Source organism: Anas acuta, chromosome 12, assembly GCF_963932015.1.
Source record: "Anas acuta chromosome 12, bAnaAcu1.1, whole genome shotgun sequence".
NCBI classification, from domain to species: domain Eukaryota; kingdom Metazoa; phylum Chordata; class Aves; order Anseriformes; family Anatidae; genus Anas; species Anas acuta.
This window is the reverse complement of record NC_088990.1, coordinates 6,915,156-6,929,141: the sequence shown is the minus strand read 5'-3', so window position 1 is coordinate 6,929,141 and position 13,986 is coordinate 6,915,156. Positions and strand designations below refer to the sequence as shown.

The following is a 13,986-nucleotide window of genomic DNA, read 5'->3' as shown; positions in this document are numbered from 1 at the left end:
GTGATCAGTGTGAGACAAGCATCCTTCAGAACGCCGCAGTGGCTCTCTGCTGCATAGCTTTTAATTTGGTAATGTATTTTACATCTAGTGCAGGCATTTGCAAGCAAAAGAAAGACAGAATCAGCTGCCAAGTACCTCTCTGCGTTGGTCCTTAGCTAGCTTTGCTGGATGGTACAAAACAGGCTTTGGCCATCAGACTGATTGTCTTGCTATAACATTAATGAATCACAAAAATATTTATCATCACCCTTATTTCCCAAGTGATGACTTTGACAAAACAGGTCCTGGGAGAGATGTTGGCTCTCAAGAGAAGTCAGCACTCGGATCAAGGTGTGGACTGACCCTCCAAAGAGCTTTGGAGACACATGCTCCTGCCTGACCCCTTCCATCCTTACACAGTGTTCAAGCACCTGGTCCCTTTGCTGCCAATTGCTGGACTAACCAATTCCCAGATGCTATCCCTATCAGCAGTATAAAACTTTTCACTGTAGCTGATCAGTTTTTCTAACCCCTGCAGCATTGATTGCTATTGGATTTTAAATATTTAATATCTGATCCTGCCGTCCTTTCACTTTGTAACTCCTGCAGGCTTCAACAGGAATGTTGCCAGCAAAAGAACCATAGCTTGTGGAATGTTCTTGCTCAGTGACATCTCTAAATCTTGAAATTAGATAAAATAAATGAAAATGAAGGTAAAATAATAAATGGCCATTCCAGTGTTGTTCTTGGTAGAAGAGCCATGGAAACTGCCTGTTTCTTTAGGCTGGAGTTGCAGGAACGTAGTGAGGTAGATACAAGGAGCCTATTTGGAGAAGAAAACCATTCTCTCCTATTCAGTCTGCATTCAATGTGTTCACAAAAACGGTCTCTTGAAGACCCCATGGTAGAAGATCTAATGAAGTTGAGTTAAAAAAAGAACCCGTTTTTCTTAGCAATGTCGGAGTGGTTACTCCATAGAGCAAACTATCAAGACAAGCAGTAGGTTCTTCCTTCTCCTGAAATGTTCAGATGAAGACTCTGCTCTCTTAGACATCAGATCTTGGCGCAGTAGTGAATGAAGTATCTGTGCTACTCAGGTCAGATCAGTAACAGACTGATCCTTTCATGTAGTGCTGGGAGAAGCAGCGAGTGAAAGAGATTTTTTTTTTATTATTTTATTTTTCCAAAGGAAGCATGGGCAGGGTAGACAACCTGCAAAGGGATTTATCCCTGCTTTAGCAGTCTCTTCTCTCATGGCTTCTGTGTATAAACAGCAGCCAGAGAGCCTCCTCCTTGCACATCCTCAGTCCTGTTGCACTCAGAGGGGTTAGCAGAGATAAGACATCAGACTTCTGTTGTGCTGGTGGTGGCACACAGCTGGGACACGTGCACCCTAAGCTGCTTATGCCTGGCCATTGCTTACGTGCGGGGATATGTGAGCAGAGAGGCTGGGAAAGAAAGATGTGGGTCTGGTCAGATGGTCAGATGAGGGTATATCCGTACTGTAAGATGTGATGCTGTAGGGAGCAGTGAAAGGTCATGGGCAAATAAATGGGGAAATTAGGTTCTGCCAAAGGATAGAGGTTCTTTCATCTGAGACGGCTAATCTGGGGAGAATGGGGGTATCGTTCTTCACTGCAGTGTACAGTGTAGGGGCAGCTTTTAAGCTTTGTGTAGAAATTCCTAGCATCAGCCCTGAGTTCAGAACAGGTTATGCTGACTCCCCAGGTGCAAAGCCTAAAAGGGATGAACACAGTTACATGTGACTGTTACAGGAGAGTGTTAGATTTTGGAACAGCCCTTATTTATTCATTTGGAAATATTAATGATTATTACTTGGAGCAGTAACGGTGTCTCCTAATGACACCCACAAAATGCAAAGGGCTTTTTTAATAAGCCTGAATGTATTTCTGTTTAAATTCATGCACTGCTTTTGAAAAGCCTTGTCTTTGTAATTTTTTGGAAAAAAAGAAGTCATAAGAGTATGCAGAGCCCGGCTGGGGCAGGTCTCACTCTGCATTATGTATGCTGGTTCCTGACAGGATTGGTCTGCCATTGAAATGGCCAGAATATCTGTGAGGCACACAGACCCTCGGTGGTGTTTCCATCCTCATTTCCCTCTCAGGTAGTAGCTGGCTGTGACTTGGGGGAACAGCAGCTGATGTTGGCCACGTATGGAGCAGCAAAGGATTTTCACATGGCAAACAGGAGATTGGATGTTACCAAACTCACTGTTTCTCTCCCTCTCTTCTAGGCTTGATAGTCTACCTAGGGATGATGGTGGGGGCCGTCATGCTGGGTGGCCTGGCCGACAAACTGGGAAGAAAGAAATGCCTCATCATATCACTTTCAATCAATGCTGCCTTCGCGTTCCTCTCCTCCTTTGTCCAGGGATACGGATTCTTCCTCTTCTGCCGCCTTATCTCAGGCCTCGGGTGGGTAGCAGGTGGATCTGTCCCACGTCCTGAAGGGGTCCTGTCACAGCTCGGCTGCTCCTGAGCAGCACCCAGGGGTGCAGGGTGGGCGAGGAAGGCGGATGGGGTGATGTATCTCTGGTACCGAGCCAGGGGGGACACTGTGGTTTAGCACATGAGCTTGTGTTTCCTCGCTCTTGACCCTGAAAGCTTAATCAGCAAGAAGGTTTGGTCATTAACATTTTTTCTGGTACTGCCAAATTGTGCATAAAGGCCAGGGAGGCTGATCAATGCCCACCTCAGCTGGCAGTCACAGTTGCCAGGGCTTTATACAAACTGGGCATTAAATGCAGCTTTCAGAGATAACAAGGAAATTGTTTATTGTAGATATCTAAGACCAGTCCAGCCAAAAAGAGATTAGCATTTTTCCTGCACAACATTTTGTGCAGCACATCTGTAGGTGTGACCTTCCCTTTTAACACAAACAATCCCAACTATGTAACATTGAAGACTCTTATTTGTCTCATGTGCTGTTTTTTCTCCTCAGTATCGGGGGATCCCTCCCCATTGTGTTTGCCTATTTCTCTGAATTCCTGTCTCGTGAGAAGAGGGGGGAGCACCTGAGCTGGCTTTGCATGTTCTGGATGATCGGTGGCATTTTTGCTTCAGCAATGGCTTGGAGCATCATCCCCCATTACGGTAACTGTTTTGTGCTTTTGACTTTTGGCAACATCACCTTCCTGCAACACTACGCTACTCCAAAATCCCACACAGATGACATTAGTCAGTCTTTACACAGCCCAGGATGAACAAAACTGAAAATAATAGATACCTGAAATGCACACAAAGGGGCTGAAAAATGTTTTGATTGATTGCTTGGCTGATGCTAAGGTTGTAAGAGAGATTGCTTCATGTGAAGGCTGTTTTGCCTCAAAAGCCTCAAATACACTGCAGGAATTATATCTCCAGAGCCCGAGCAGTTAATCAAAAGGACGGTGTAGTAAGCGAAAACTGGACTGAGATTATATTGCAAAAAAATTGATCCGGTTGTCAAAAGTAGGTAACTTTAATGGGGGAGTTACTGGGTGCTGTGAACGTTAGCGGTAAGGACAGCACATGTTCTTTTCCTCAGCCAAGTGTCAGCAGTCTCAGGGCTGTGTATCTGGTGACATATCTCTCCGGCGTGCCACGGGCTGAAGTCACGTCTGGCTTCACCTAGCGGAGCTCAGGGGTGGGTGGGTTCCCTGCACGGAGCTGCAAGTGGGAGAGAAAAAGTCGATGGGTGAGCTGTGAGCTGCAACAGTGCTCTGAGGAGCAAAGCTTGCTTGTGATGGGGCAACTCCTCCCAACTCATGTGCATGCCCCAGGAAAACATCAGAAGCAAATATCTCCTGGAAAAGATTAATTCCCTCGGTATTCAGTGACAGCAGCTGTCTGCAAAATCCTGCTTGAGGAAAGTAGGGCAGGCCACAAAGACCATGAAGAAAAACACTAACATTTATGCATCTATCAATCTGGTTTTATTATGCTTAAAACACAATCAGTATAAAGTTCATGTTTGTAATCAATATGACAGAGGCTGTTGGAACAAAAATGCAAAGTTACTGCATAGCAATGTCAGGCTGTAATATGAATTTTTTATTATTTGTAAACACATTGCTTTAAAAAAAAAAAAGAATAAAGTGTGTATTTACAGTTATTTTTCAGATTTTCTTTTGGTGCTGTGTTTTTGTATTTTCTCTTTTTGATTTCCCAAGGTTCCCTGCTATTTTGGAACCTGAGGAAAGGATTAGAGCACCATGACTGGTTCATGTGAGAACTCTGCAAAAGCTATTGCCTGATTATTTCATTACCACATGAATAAAAATGTCTATAGAAAAAAAAAAAAATGTTCTTTATGAAATTTGTATCTAGTGAAAGTAAACTAAGGAAAAAAAAAAAAGCTTATATTCATTTTTTTTTCCTTTTTTATTTTTTTTTCTTTAATTGCCTTTTGTTTTATTTTAAGAAAGTATCTACATCAGTGCAGTTTGTTAATGGAGCAACATAAGAATGATCCTGTACTTTCTGCTCCTTGTCAGGGGAATACTGACCCAGTCAGACATCAGGGAAAAGGGGGGAGAGGAGGAATCCCAAATGCTGGATTAGGATCTTGATCTTCTGAGTATGAATCTCAACCCAGTTTTTGTAGTTCTGGAAAAAGAATCACCTTGCTTTCCTAGCTTGCTTCCATAAAAAGTGAAGTACGTGTGTGAGGTATGAGAAGGAAAAGAGATGCTTCTAACATGCCTGTCAGATCAGAGAAGATTTAGCCTTTGTAAATTTTCTGTAACAGTACTCAGAAGCAATAAATTATGGCCTGATTCCTCTACCCTTTCCCAGTCTTACTTGCTTACATCTGCATAGAGCTATTTGTATTGTTAGATGATTTCTAAACACAAAGATAAAAGATTTTTAAATGGCAGAGCCTGAGCAAGGATGTTTCATTTTCTGTAATGAACGCGAACTCTCGTGCTATTATCTGCTGAACATGCTATCGAGCCTCTAAAAGCCATCATTACTAAGAATAGCAAACTGTCAACCTGTCCCCATGTCACGCAGAGCTGTAGGGTTCAGAGCTGCTTTAGGAGAGAAAAATCAGGCTCCCCATTTAGTGTCTTCACCTGTTGGCTGTTGCTGTTTCCAGGCTGGGGGTTCAGTATGGGAACCAAGTACCACTTCCACAGCTGGAGAGTCTTTGTTCTTGTCTGCTCTCTGCCCTGCATCGCCTCCTTGGTGGCACTGAAATTCATGCCTGAAAGCCCGCGGTTTTTGCTGGAGGTAAGATGATTCATGTGAACGTTGCAGCCTGGTATGAGCAGAGGATAGCTGGTGATAGCGTGTCACCATCTCTCTCTCTTTGCCCCTTCAAACACACACAGCACAAGCACAGAGGCAAAAGTGGCCCTACACATCTAAAGTAGCTCCACAAATTGCTTCAACCCCAAAGACTGCAGATTATGGGGTTAATCAACGATGGCCAGTGCTTTACTGGTGAATGTGGCATAGGAAGAAGGTGCTGGGCGCCAAGAATTTTATAAGCCCAACCAAGGCATTTTGAAAACAATCTCACAAAGTCTGGGCACGTAACTAGTAAATGCTGGTGGAAATGCAAAGGACAGCCCCTGCAAGTCAGAGGTGGGAGTAGAGCCCAGGTCTCCTCACACATCTTCTCTTCTCTGATATGTACATAATGCTCTGTTCCTGACTCCTCTCCTGCCCCAGACAGTTTTGGGTAACTCCTTTTCCCAGCACAGAAACGCTGCACTGTGCATACAAACCACACTTCTAGCTCTTTGCCCTTAACTCAGCCAAGCCATACGGGTGTTCTCCAGTGTATTTGACCTTTTGATTTCTCTCTACACTTTTTTGAATTACACAGCTGGGAATTGCAACATTTATTTTCCTTTTCCTTGATGTTTCCAGATGGGCAAGCATGACGAAGCCTGGATGATCCTCAAGCATGTTCATGACACCAACATGCGGGCCAAGGGCGAGCCAGAGAGGGTGTTTACGGTGAGTTTTACAAAGCCACTGCCATTTAAAAAGAAAAGCAGGACATAATTTCCTTGGTACAGCACAGCACTAGCTTATTCCTCCTTGGGAGCCTCCCTTTCAGTGTGACCACCCCCAGCCATCAGGGCTCTGAGATATACTTCATGCATTTAAGGTTAGGTGCCAGCCTGTTTTTTCAAGAATCAATCAATCCTTTGAATTGCTGTGAATACTCTTCATTCCTGATGTTCCACTACATTGTATAGAACAGTGATTTTCCAATTACATATGCACTTAATTGGTCTGCTCTAAGAGACTAAAACCGAGTAAGAGTGATATTAGTCATGTGGGAGATCTGAGTCACTCCTTTATCCATTCCGGCTTCTAATCAAACTCTGATTAAACCTCATGTACCTTCTAATGAGCTTCCCAAACTCCATCTGCCTCATTCCCCATCTTTAAAAGTCTCCAAGAGAAAGCAAGATGAGTGATTACTACTCATTAGTCTGCTGCCTGTTGCAAATAAGGTCACACCAGGGGTCTTGGTTTATAGCAAATCAGGTAAAAGGTGTATGCTGGGGTTAGTTGCAAATTACTGTAATTCAGTTGTGAACTCCCAGTGAGACAGCTGGGGAATAGCTCCTGATTTGTGCTTTTAAAGATAAGAAGATGCATGCTCTTGGAAGATAGAAAGAAGGAAGAAAAGGAGTTATATATGTATGTAAAACATATCTTTTCAAACAAAAATGTGGGCCAGGCTCCCTGTTCAGAAGGATTGTCATGAAGCAGTGCCCCTCAGGAATGATCCTTCGAGAACAAAAAAGATTAATTTCCCTACCTGACAATTGCATGCAGTTCAAATAGGACCTTAATGAGCATGTGCTATTTTTAGCCCATCAGTCTGCTGTGAGGTAGCAGAGGTGAGAGAGAGCCCAGCGACTCTAAATGCCTACCTGGCTTTCCTGTAATGCTGCATCGGGCTGGCCAGTCTGCTGCTTATCCATGAGGAGAGAGGCTCAAAAATGTATATATCTGTAGGTAGGGCACTGTGAGAGTCTGAGCCATGTGGGAGACCCAAGGAGCAGCTGTACAGCACTGGGTTGTGCTCATTGCTCCATCCAACCACCACGGGCTGGGCAGAGCTGAGCGTTGCACCTCGAGGCATGGTGCCTCGGCTGAACCGAGACTGACTGGCAGCCACTGGCACAGGCAGAGGATCGGTTCGGCTGGTGTAGTACAAACTGTTGGATTTTGGGTTTATCTGATAGGTCAGAAGTTGCCAGTTTGTGGTGAGTCAGCTGTAACCAGGACAGCTCCCGGAGCTGACATTTAAGCAGTGCCAGCAAGAGGAACACAGAGACTCCGCAGCTGAGCCAAGCAGCTCATTCACACTCGGAAATTTATTCAGTAAATTTTCACCTCCTTCTTGTATTTACAAACCGATCATGGTTTGCTTGAGCATATATTTTATTTAAAGTTACTGGGCAAACATTTTCCAAGACTTGTTTTTAAGGTTTCTTGAGCAGCTCAGCTAAGGTGTTCAGTGCTGAATATTCAGGCTGTTTTGGTGGAGCAAACTGATTGCTCACCTCATGAGTGAAGGCATTTTCAGATGCAAAGGTTCCCATCTACTTGTTCATTTGTCACAAAGGTTCTGCCATGGGTATTGAAAAGGTGCTAAATGAGAAATGCTCCTGCCAGTTGTGATAGAAAAGGAGATCCTGGGGGCACAGTTTGATGTAGATGCAAGTGGCTGATCATGAAGATATATTTTACTGCAATTGTCTGATCCTAATTCCTAGAGGGAATCTAAGAGATGCAGAAATAACGTAGAGCACAGGCACGTTAACCAATACGTGAAAGACTGAAGTGGAAGTGGTACACTTTAAATACTTCAGGGAAGCAGAGAAATAAAAGAGAAAGGATGGAGGGAAGGAGGACAGTAAGGAAGGAGGGTTAGCAGGAAGGCTTTTTCCTATAATAAAATCTCATCTTATAAAAAAATCAATTAACACTCTTTCTAGTGATAACTTTCAAGAAAAAGATAGTAAGGGATATCACATGGAAACATGATCTAGAAGACAGCAGAGTTTAATATCCATCCAATATCAGTTCTGTTAACTTTGGTCCAAATTATTTTTCTCTCTCTCTCTTAGGTTTCCTACATCAAAACCCCAAAGCAAGTAGATGAGTTTATTGAAATCCAGAGCTCAACAGGGACCTGGTACCAGCGGTGGCTGGTCAGAATCACAACCACTTTCAAACAGGTAAAGAGAAAATAAAACATCCCACAGGGACTTTTGAGCTTGGAGCTCCAGTGCCTCATTGCCTCAGGTCATTGTGTCTTGAAACCGTAACTCTCTCTCAAAAAACCTGACACTGCTTGCAAAGGGCTGTTGTTGGACTGTACTTTCTATACAGATATGAGCACATGAAAGATGCCACACTGGCAGCCAGGCCCCGAAATGCCCCTGTGCCCAGCAAGGCAATCACACTGTGCTAATGGCAGAGCTCCCAGCCACAGCCCCAAGCACTTGACTCTCCTTCAGATATCGATTCCTCTCCCCCAGGCCTAAGTGAATTTGCCTCCTGCAGTGGATTCGTGAGTGCTTGTTCCTTGCTCCTGCTGAGACTGAGTTTCTAACAGCTTTACATTATCTCTTCAGCTAATTTAACCCTTCACAGATGTAGAACTTTGCGGAAAATCTTGTTGGATGATTCCAGTCTAGGAGAATGAGCTTAAAGTAAAGGAGTGTCCTTCTTAATTAATAGCAATGTGGGTTTATGCTATATTGATGTGTCAAGTTAGGAGCATGAGGAATTATGTTCCTGTATGTTTCTGGCAGTAATTCGTGCAGTAGGTCAAGAAAAGCAGATCCTGTTTTCTATCCTGCTCTGCTTGGCTTCATCCCCACCCAAGTTCATTGTACCCCTCTTAAAGTGCCAACTTAATTTGGATTTTTGCTCTTCAATGAGCTTTGGAGCTTGGTTTGACAGTACTCCTGAGGTCGTACTTATACATGAAATGACAAAATTGTCAGAGGGTCTGAGAACAGGTTCATAGCCACATTTACTGGTGCAGGCTGAGGGGCACACTGTGTCATCTGAGCCAGCCCTCATCAGGCACTCCAGCTCATTACAGAGTGTTCAGATCAAGTACCCTGGCACACAGCTGAATGTGTGATCTTTCTGTAAACCATTTATCTCAATAAACATGAATTTGAACTAACACTGAATATAAGACATGCATCTGACCTTCCCCTAGTAAGCCCTTTTTACTGACAACATTAAATTTATGATGCACTCAGAAATTAATCTTTTGAGTCTCTGTGAGAATTTCCTTGTAGATAATTCTTTCTTACGGATTTGTAGGTCTGGGACAACGTGCTATATTGCTTAACAGCCCAGTACAGGATGAACACACTGATTCTGGCTGTGGTTTGGTTTACTATGGCCTTAAGGTAAGGCACTTCAACATTTTCAGGAAATTAGAGGGCTCTCAGAGTCTGAATAATTATTGGTACATTTAAATAAACAATTGCAATATTAATCCTGGTATTGCTTTAAAGAGTGTTTTTCTACTAAGCTTTGTCTCTGATGAACTATTGATCAATTTGATTGCCTTTATGTGAACACAAGGTGCTTTGAACAAGTCAGGACTTGAGAAGTCAGTGGGGCAGTAGTACTTTCTGACTTTTAGTCCTTTCATTTAATTTTGTCCACAAAACAAAACCAAACAAATAAAAAACTACCTGCTTCTAGCAGTATATCAGTCAAAACCAAAACTATTCAGGTTAGCTCAAATCTAATCTACAAGTAAATTTTAGCTAAATCCCTCTATACTCTCACACTTGCATTAATCTCCTTTCCAGGGGAAGTTTCCAGATTTCTTGCTGCTCTGCTGGTCTCTTGGGCAGCAAGGACAGAATATTGTTGTATTTTCTGGCTCAGATGTCAATGTCACTAAAATTTAAATGAGTTGCCCTGCTTTAGGTGAACAAAAATGGACCAACATACTTCTAAGAGCAGCATTTTAGAGTAGGGAGATATTTTGCTTGGTCCTATGTCAGAGTTATGCAAGAATTTCAGTCAGAATTGCATTTGTATTATGAATTTAACAGGTTTACAAGTTATGAAGTAGATGTTTGGGAAAAGCACTGCAGTATTTTCAGTGCTAGGATCCTGTATCCCTAATGTATTTCTCCCATTTTCCTTTAGTTACTATGGCCTTATTGTCTGGTTCCCCGACATGATCCGGTATTTCCAAGAGGAGGAATACGAATCCCGAGTGAAGATCTTTGATGAGGAAGAAGTGTCACACTTTACCTTTAATTTCACCCTGGAAAACCAGATCCATAGAAACGGGGAATACAGAAACGATAAGTAAGTGAACAGAAATTGATTTGATTGATGCTGACAGGGAAGAGGGCATGAGCAGATGTGGGGATGACATCCACCAAAACACACATACAATTTTAGGAACTAACCCTGATTGCAAAGTAACTGAAATTAATTTTTGGAAAGTTCTTTTTTATTAGTTATCCACAGAGCAAATGTCCTTTTTATCCTGCTTTTCACACACACTGCCTGAGCCACTCACATCTCCAGGCCCAGTGGGATCCATCCGAGGTGTCCTGCTTCCAGTAGCGCCCTTACTGGGAGCTGGGCAGCTCAGGATGCAGCTGTGATTTTCTTTGCTTAGCACACACTGACATCTACTGGTCTTGGGCAGCAGAGCCCACCACTTAAAACTTTTTTTGAAAATAAAAAGCTGTGTTGCGCTGAAGTCCTTGGTATGACTTACCTGAGTCTCCATCCTGCAGCCCAGTAGCATGAGCTGTGCCATGGCCAGTTGCACTGGTGCGCTGGCCAGCATCTCCCCACAACCTGTCACCTTCTCTTTTAGTGCTCTGAAGTCAGAGAAGGTACTCTAGGAGAACATCATTGCTTCCTTCCCCTTCTTCTTTTTGGGCTGGGCCTGGGTTTTTATTCTGCATCCAGCCTGACCTCAATCACAGCAATATAAACCCTAGTGATTTGTAGCAGGACATTTTTACTTTTCTAAATCCCAATCTAATGGGTAGGAAAATACCCCTATGTAAATTTTGTGGTGATCCCATTGCCCCAGAGGGCCTAGACAGGGTGTTGTTACTCCACATCCTTGCACTATGGGGGGAACATACAGGGCGTTCACTGTTACAAAATGATTTATTAATTTATTCTTCAACTGGAACTGAGGATGCTCAGCACCTTCCAGGATGAACATATAAAACTGTGATGTATATCACTATACTCCTGCCTTCATCCTCTCCAGTTTAATAACTCAAACTTGATTAAGCTACATTCCTGCAACATCCAGAACATATCTCATGATTTAGAGATCCGTTTTGCCTCTAGCCCTTGACTGTACGTTAAAACTCCATTGAACACCAGGCCATTGCTGTGTGACTCTTTTAAAGACAGATGTTAAGAAAGCAAACTGCAGGCAAAGGACTTCTAACAGCCTTTGTGAGTAAATACATCACAGGCTATTACTGGGCAAATGCAGAACAGCTGAAGTGTTGCTGTAACCTGTGAGACCTTCTACATGATGCAAAAGACTTGAGTAGTCTTCTTGTTATATTTTGAACATTAATAATATCTGTTAGTAGTCTCGGTTAAGAAGTCCTGCAGTGTTCACTTAATGGTGTAAATAGCCATCATGTTAGCGTGTCTTGTAAGTGCTCAATTCAATTATGTTTCTGGGCATATGTTATGAAGCCTTTTTATTTGGTGACAGTTGTGGCGTCCTCAGCTAGAGCTATAATGCTTGCACTTAATACCTCTTACATCTTCCAAACATGTCTGTGCATTAACTAATACATCTTCCCAATGTCCCTGCAAAATCTCACAGGTAAATCAATATTGTGTCATCCTTCAGGCAGGCAGGTCAGACATGTCAAGCTTCCCATCAGAGGAGAAATCAATCATCTGACACTGTTGATTATTTTTAGAGTAATCTGTTTTCTTTACACGATATGCAACAGTCCTCAAACAGAGATGGTTACAAGCAGTACCCATAATCTTCCTGCTCCCTCTAGAAAGCTTACAGCAATTTTGCTTTAAAAATCACTTCGAGTTTAAACAGCTGTCAGAAACCTTTCACCAAATGGGCTCCTGATAATGTCTGTTTTTATTTCTGCTTGAGGAAGGGGCAGAATAAAGAAGGCAGGAAGGTCAACTGCCAAAGAAAATGGCATGCACTGGGTGAGACTGAGCATTGAAAATGGGAGGATTTGTATCAACTGGGTTTTAAAAGCACTTTTTTTTTTTTTAATTTTTTTTGGTCACTACTTTGAGGAATAGGAAAACTGCCAGAAATTCCGTAAGAGCCATCTCGAGCCATCTCTTAAAAAATGTCTTCAAACCCCTCTTTCCTAATAAAATACAAAAGCATTTTGTTGGAAGGTCAGTTACACATTTAAGAAAAACTTTTCCTGTAAATGACAGTAGAAATTATCAGTGCTGTCTCTTGAAACATATTATATAATGTAGGAAATACCTCAAAGTACAAACTTCTGCTTCCTGCTCCCCAGATTTATCGGCATGAAATTCAAAGAAGTGAGATTTGAAGACTCATTGTTTGAGGAATGTTACTTTGAAGACGTGACGTCCAGTGAGACCTTCTTTGAAAACTGCACCATCATCTCTACTGTCTTTTATAACACTGGTAATGGGATTCCTGATATGGTTTCATCCCTGTAATTAGGAACCATTTAATCAGATTCTGGGAGGAAGGATGATAGGGATCTGTGTGTGTGTATGCACTGGCTAATGAGAGTGGTGATGGAAAAAGGAGGGTGAAGGCAGGCTATAAGGGACTAGTGCTGTCTTAGCTTTATGGTTGGTTGGCCAGGGTGGCGCTGGCAGTGCTTTTGCCTTATGGTTTAGCTAGATATATTTCTTTTCTCACAGACTGAGTTTAGTTTCCCATGTAGGCATCAGCCTGCCAAAAAAAAAAAAGAAAAGTGTGCCTCCACTAGCATTGCCCCGAGGGCTGAGGCTGCTCCCATCTGTGGTTCAGGTTCTGTTTCTTGCTTAATTCAATGTATCTGTTGCTACATTTGGAAGGATGCTCCAGGTCGCTCCCAGTGTTTTTATCTCCATGGCTTCTGGTCTCATTTGCTACTGAAAAGGAAATGCAAAAGTCTGTGCTCAGGCCTCGGCACATTAAAGTAGTGGTAAAATGCCTAGCAGTTTAAAAGCTTGATCCAACAAATTTGGCTTAAAATATAATTTTTAGTTCTGTCTTTAATTCATATTCAACTTTTGGTTTGTTGATTACAGATAATAAAATATTCATTAATTTGTCCTGAAAAAGCTTTTAATTTCTATTCTAATAGAGAACAAACCATAATGCCATTAAAGTGAGAGTCTGCTTTGCCCCATCCATGTGGCATAGGGATACTGGTCCAGGTTATTCCAGAAATTAAATATGCCACCAGCTATCAGGCATGAAGGTAGAGTTTGTCACTAAAATAAAAACTCCCTGGCCATTTCCATTTATTGAGGAGCATCTCTGAGACCTTTAAGTTAGTTTTGATCCTGACTCCTTGCTGTATGAAGGGAGATCAGCTGAGCAGGATCAAGACTTTGCCTCTTTCTCTTGCAGATCTCTACGAACACAAATTCATCAACTGCAGGCTCATAAACAGCACGTTTCTGAAGGAGAAGGAAGGCTGCCACATAGACTTCGAGGAAGACAATGATTTCCTGATCTACCTGGTCAGCTTCCTGGGCAGCCTGTCCGTGCTGCCGGGTAACATCATCTCTGCATTGCTCATGGACAAAATAGGGAGGATAAAGATGATCGGTGAGTGGTCTGTCGGGGTCTGTGCTGAAGCAGGACCACCTGGTGCTGTGCAGTTGGTGCTGGTTTCTGCAACGTTCTGTATAAATAAATAACACGTTTTGCTTGTAGTGATGAAAAATCACAACAATTATTTGCTGTGGCTGTTTGACAGCCTAGGAGATCCATCTTTGAGGTTTCTGATCTTCAAATGATTTTAAAAACAGCTTC

The 13,986-nt window shown here is 42.6% G+C and overlaps 1 protein-coding gene across 4 annotated transcripts in view; it reads left to right on the top strand.

The window, feature by feature from the left end:
* SV2B (synaptic vesicle glycoprotein 2B) overlaps positions 1-13,986 on the top strand; it is a 62,526-nt gene that overhangs the window by 40,826 nt on the left and 7,714 nt on the right. For 2 of the 4 annotated variants that reach the window (XM_068695810.1, XM_068695811.1), the window contains exons 3-11: positions 2,234-2,414; positions 2,941-3,092; positions 5,080-5,213; positions 5,859-5,948; positions 8,084-8,194; positions 9,300-9,388; positions 10,146-10,310; positions 12,503-12,636; positions 13,579-13,779. In XM_068695810.1, the coding sequence (XP_068551911.1) occupies positions 2,234-2,414; positions 2,941-3,092; positions 5,080-5,213; positions 5,859-5,948; positions 8,084-8,194; positions 9,300-9,388; positions 10,146-10,310; positions 12,503-12,636; positions 13,579-13,779 (1,257 nt within the window). Of the gene's footprint in view, positions 1-2,233; positions 2,415-2,940; positions 3,093-5,079; positions 5,214-5,858; positions 5,949-6,873; positions 6,952-7,185; positions 7,335-8,083; positions 8,195-9,299; positions 9,389-10,145; positions 10,311-12,502; positions 12,637-13,578; positions 13,780-13,986 lie in introns of those variants that run through there. The other 2 variants (XM_068695812.1, XM_068695813.1) reach the window with 2 other exon arrangements.